The following is a 6328-nucleotide window of genomic DNA, read 5'->3' as shown; positions in this document are numbered from 1 at the left end:
TTTCGATTTTTCAACATGAGAGTCATGACTATACAAATCATTGAAATTTTGATCCAAGTAAGTCAAAATGTATACATAGAGGTCCCTTATGACTGGACTAAGTATAAATAAGCCAAAAATGATCAAATTTGACATTTTTCGATAGAAAAAACGTTTTTTGAAAATTTTCGATTTTTCAACATGAGAGTCATGACTATACAAATCATTGAAATTTTGATCCAAGTAAGTCAAAATGTATACATAGAGGCCCTTTATGATTGGACTAAGTATAAATAAGCCAAAAATGATCAAATTTGACATTTTTCGATAGAAAAAACATTTTTTGAAAATTTCCGATTTTACAACTAGTATGTCATGACCATACAAATCATTGAAATTTTGATCCAAGTAAGTCAAAATGTATACAAAGAGGTCCTTTATGACAGGACTAAGTATAAATAAGCCAAGAATGATCAAATTTGACATTTTTCGATAGAAAAAACATTTTTTGAAAATTTCCGATTTTACAACTAGAATGTCATGACTATACAAATCATTGAAATTTTGATCCAAGTAAGTCAAAATGTATACATAGAGTTCCTCTATGACTGGGCTTAGTATAAATAAGCCAAAAATGATCAAATTTGACATTTTTCGATAGAAAAAACATTTTTGAAAATTTTCGATTTTTCAACATGAGAGTCATGACTACACAAATCATTGAAATTTTGATCCAAGTAAGTCAAAATGTATACATAGAGGTCCATCATGACTGGACTAAGTATAAATAAGCCAAAAATGATCAAATTTGACATTTTTCGATAGAGAAAAAATTTTTGGAAAATTTTCGATTTTTCAACAAGTGAGTCATGACTAAACAAATCATTGAAATTTTGATCCAAGTAAGTCAAAATGTATACACAGAGGTCCTTTATGACTTTACTAAGTATATTTAAGCCAAAAATGATCAAATTTGACATTTTTTTATAGAAAAAACGTTTTTTTAAAATTTTCGATTTTTCAACATCAGAGTCATGACTATACAAATCATTGAATGTTTGATTCAAGTAAGTCAAAATGTATACATAGAGGCTCTTTATGATTGGACTAATTATAAATAAGCCAAAAATGATCAAATTTGACATTTTTCGATAGAAAAAAAATTTTTTGAAAATTTTCGATTTTTCAACATGAGAGTCATGAGTATACAGATCATTGAAATTTTGATCCAAGTAAGTCAAAATGTATTTATAGAGGTCCTTTATGACTGGACTAAGTATAAATAAGCCAAAAATGATCAAATTTGACATTTTTCGATAGAAAAAACATATTTTGAAAATTTCCGATTTTACAATTAGAATGTCATGACTATACAAATCATTGAAATTTTGATCCAAATAAGTCAAAATGTTAACATAGAGGTCCTTTATGACTAGACTTAGTATAAATAAGCCAAAAATGATCAAATTTGACATTTTTCGATAGAAAAAACATTTTTTGAAAATTTTCGATTTTTCAACATGAGAGTCATGACTATGAAAATCATTGAAATTTTGATCCAAGTAAGTCAAAATATATACTTTGAGGTCCTTTATGACTGGACTAAGTAAAAATAAGCCAAAAATGATCAAATTTGACATTTTTCGATAGAAAAAACGTTTTTTGAATATTTTAGATTTTTCAACATGAGAGTCATGACTATACAAATCATTGAAATTTTGATTCAAGTTAGTCAAAATGTATACGCAGAGGTCCTTTATGACTGGACTAAGCATAAATAAGCCAAAAATGATCAAATATGATATTTTTCGATAGAAAAAACATTTTTTGAAAATTTCCGATTTTACAACTAGTATGTCATGACCATACAAATCATTAAATTTTTGATCCAAGTAAGTAGTGACACTAAGCTGGTTCTGGCACAGTTTGACCTACATATAGAATATAGTGAACAGGTTTTAGCACACTATGACCTATATACAACGACCTTGCAAATGTATGTGGGTTGTGGTGTCCTGGTGTGTTTTAATGATAAAAGGGGAGATAAGAAACAAAGAATTCAATTTGACCTATATACAGCGACCTTGCATGTTAGATGAGTGTGCTGGTGTGTTTTAAAGATATTGGGGGAGACAAGACACAAAGGGTGATGATTCAAGCACGGTTTGACCTACATATAGGGAAGATGTTCTAGCACACTTTGACCTATATACAACGACCTTGCAAATGTATGTGGGTTGTTGTGTCCTGGTGTGTTTTAATGATAAAGGGGAGATAAAGAAACAAGGGTGATGATTCTCTTTGACCTATTTACTATATAATTGCAGCATGTCAACGACCTTACATGTAAAATTAAGGAAATAAAAATTGATACTTACCTATGTCAACACTTGTTGGATATTAATACAGTTTAATAACCTTTGAGTAATCTAAATCAAATAATGCAGGGGTGTACTTCATATGATAATACATATTATCTATATATTTATGCACAATGAGTATTTGAAATGGAAGATGGAAGGATAATGCAAATAAAAAACTTTACGAATATGATATACAATTCATTATTTATTGAGGGATTAGATTATAAAAATTGTTATTTTTTAAAGTATAATATACAATTTTAAAATTAAGATAAACATTTATTTTTAATTGATCTAAAACAAAAATTAGAATAAATAAACACAAATTTTTAAAATAAAAAAATGGATATAAAAAACTTACCAAAGTTATTTAAGATATTTAAGAATATATTAGATTATACTGATTTGAAAAAATTGATCTAAAATAAAACGTTAAAATGAATGAAAAAGCACATTTTTACAACGCAAAGAAAAATCATACCAGGGGGTTGCTTGACTTTTTTCGGGGTTATTAATGATGTGTTTTATATTATACATTAAAACACCAGTCAGATCTTTTATAAAATTTTTAATGTTCCTCGTAATGTTTCTTTCAATGTACAGTAAATACTGCAATTGTTTTGATTGTCCATCTTCTATTCCGTTCATAATTTCCAAAAGAAACAAATCGTTGATTGTGTTTGTTATATTCCATTCGTTTGAAGAAGACCCTTCTTGTATTGTTTCGTAAATTTTATTGAAATTGAAATTAATTTTTTTAATATCATTTTTAATTTCATGTATTTGGAGATTGTTGATCACTATATGTGATATGACACCACACGACACAATAATGCACACAAAATACTTGGTTATAATAATTTTATTCATTTTTAATAACTTGAGAGAAAACGATTTGTTGTAAGCGAATGATGTAGAAACACTAAATTCTTGAAGGAGTTAAATTTTAAAATCACATCAGGAAAAAAGAATGATGTCATAATTTGATGAGCCCCCTAATCATCTTTCAAAAAAATTGCCGACGCATTGAATATGGTGTATTGATGATGGTAATATTGTTATACCTATATATCATTTACAAACAAATAATAAAAATCATATACTCATATTTATTTTTTATAAATTTAATAAATTATATTAAAATATACAAAGGGTATACTATTACGTCTAATTTTGTGAGATTATTTTTTATGTTGTTTCTAAAATCAATATTTATTATATATTTATAAACAAATATATAAAACCTTAGAGTGTATAAAGATGACACAAAGAAGTTATTAAAAAAGATGCACGTTTAACACATTTATTCTTTTTCTATGCATATAATGGGTTTTAGTTAATGAAAACAAAACATTATTTAAAAAAGTATATTTATTATCTTATTGCTTCTACAAAGTATGATATTTTTATTCTAATTTTAATATTATAGACTACATGAATAATTAATTACGTTGCGTAAAGCACACACATTAGATTTATCTACATGAGCCATACACACTATCAATTTATTTTTCTTAAAATTACATGATAAGTTATAATTATTAAGATCCTTTACATTCTTAAGATTAAACAGTTGCTTAAGCCACTTAACCTTTTCAAGTCCTTTAACATAAGTTTCTTCATCCTTATTAAATATTTTTTCATCAATTTCACAAATTTTTTCATATTTAATATCACCACTCTCCCATATTAAACCAATTCAAAATTAACCACCTGTTAGTTTTTTTATATTTTGCTTCCAGATTATTCCAACCAAAGGGTGGGAGAAACAAGTAGTGTTGTAAATATTCACCATTCTTAAAAATGGCCATTTCTTTGAGCACAAATTGATTTTTAGTTGTTTTAAATCCTTGAATATCAACAACAGCAACCATATTGTCGTGATGTTTATTGGATTTGTCTTACTAGATTACTAAATGGGTTGTATTCAAGCAACTTATCATGAATGATTAATGCAAATGCAGATGTTTTTTTAGGTGCATTTCTATCAAACTGCCATTCAATTCTTATATCAACACTCCCCGATTTGATTGTGTCATTTTGTCTCATAGTGTTAAATACTACCATGGGACAAACAGTGGTCATGTCTCTATAGGTGAAAAGAGGATCTGATCTTCTATTATAATAGGCGGTTTGAAAATCGGTGAACATATTATACAATTGTGCATAATGTCCCTTTGCAAAATCAAAATTTAGTTGATCGTTTGGATATTGCTCACTGTTTAGATATAATTTTGCAGATTTAATATTACAATGATCAAAAACAGTTTTCTTTTTATCATTTCCTTTTCTGTCAGTTTGAAAACATAAAATTACAAATCGTGGTTTTTCCATCTGAGTACTGCTTCTGACATTCCACGTTTGATTAGTACTTTCAGGAAGTGAAGGAAATTCATAGAGATCCCAACTTCTGAAACCAATTGGTAACCATGTACTTGTTTCCAAATATCTTAATAATTGTAATTTTTGTTTGTCCCCTGGGGTGACATGTGGTATTTTCCATTGAATCTTGTAAATATTAATTTTACAATCCTCTCCACCTGCTTTTTTTAAAAAGCAGTTTGCATCGCTACGTGCTCTTGTCAGAACCAATTCATGCCTAACGTTAATGATAACCTTTTTAAAGTCCTCCATTAGTCCAAAAACTATTCTTAAAGGAATTGCAATTTCAAATCGATATTCGTAATCAACCAAATCCATAACTGCAGCATCACTTAGAGGAGACCACCAACCAGCAATTTGTAAAGCCTCACTTTCATTTTTTGAGTAGGAAAGATAATTTTTAATTGTTGAAGTAATACCTGGTTGTTTACAACGATCAACTTCATGACCGTTGATTAGATATTTCATCTCTTCGAACAAAAACATTCCAAAATTTGCCCGCATTTCTCCATCAGTTGAAACGGCTTTTGTGTTATCTTTTGTTTTAACAAGTTGACCAGAGATGAATATATAAGACTCGGATGGGTTTACGTATAAATCTGTTTGATTACTGGGTATCCTTATCTCATCTCCGTAATCAAACGAATGGACATAAGGGTTGCATGTGTGAACTTCATTTGCTACAATTGTATCGTCGAAACCAGGCTTTTCAGTAACATTTAAAATATCCATTGTTTGATTATATTTTAACGATGTAATTAATCGATTCTAAAAACTTTCTATTTATTTTTGAAATGGAATATCCACCTCGCTTCTTTAAATTTCGATTTACACTGATGTTATTCTTTTTAGGATAAACTTTATATGCATTATTAGAATTATTAACAATTAACATTTTCTAATATGTAGAACTATGGTTATCTCCTCGTTGTTAAAATCAATAAACTCCCCCTTCTGATCAACAATTGAACACGTTATGTCGCTAATGTATTCCTTTATTACTGGATAGTAAATGATATTTTTTGGGGTTTCAATAATTTTGTACCCTGAATCTTCTCGTGGATAGAAACAATAAATATGATGTGTTTTACGATTATTCAAATATAGCCCCTTTGTTATACTACAGTTTACAAAAAAAGCATTAGATGAGTGTATTTGTAGAATGTCGTCAGATATATAAGTTTTATTAGGAATAGTTAGTTCGATAGTTTTAGTAAAGCCAAGTAGTTTTCCAAGACTGTTTTTTAAGTGAAAACCCACAACTTCTGAAGCTTCAATTTCTGTTTTAAAGGTGTTATGATTCACTCTAATATTAATTGTAGGTAATTTTCTATCACCAATTGAAGGGTCAAGAATAGTTTTCCATGTAAACTCTTGATTAATTTTTTTTTTAATTTCATCTACGATTTCATAAAACTCATATCTACCAGGAGGAATTGTAATGGTTTTCCCCCCGAATAAAAATTGATTATTTAAATTAGTTACATTTAAAACTGAATTATATGAATACAATGCAACAAGAGCACATTCATATTTACCATCACTACAGTCGATAGTAGGAAAATACTCTGCTTTAAGTTGAGATGACCTTCCCGTTAACGTTA

At 28.3% G+C, this 6328-nt stretch overlaps 1 protein-coding gene across 1 annotated transcript; it reads right to left on the bottom strand.

Moving 5' to 3' along the window:
• Positions 1-4229: 4229 nt before the first annotated feature.
• On the bottom strand, positions 4230-5456 carry LOC123304874. The gene has a single exon (XM_044886437.1). The coding sequence runs from the start codon at positions 5454-5456 to the stop codon at positions 4230-4232; it is 1227 nt and encodes a 408-aa protein (XP_044742372.1).
• Between the last annotated feature and the right edge of the window lie 872 nt (positions 5457-6328).

This window comes from Chrysoperla carnea, unplaced genomic scaffold (assembly GCF_905475395.1).
Source record: "Chrysoperla carnea unplaced genomic scaffold, inChrCarn1.1, whole genome shotgun sequence".
NCBI classification, from domain to species: Eukaryota; Metazoa; Arthropoda; class Insecta; order Neuroptera; family Chrysopidae; genus Chrysoperla; species Chrysoperla carnea.
Note: the sequence above shows the minus strand (reverse complement) of the source record. Positions and strands in the feature narration are given on the sequence as shown.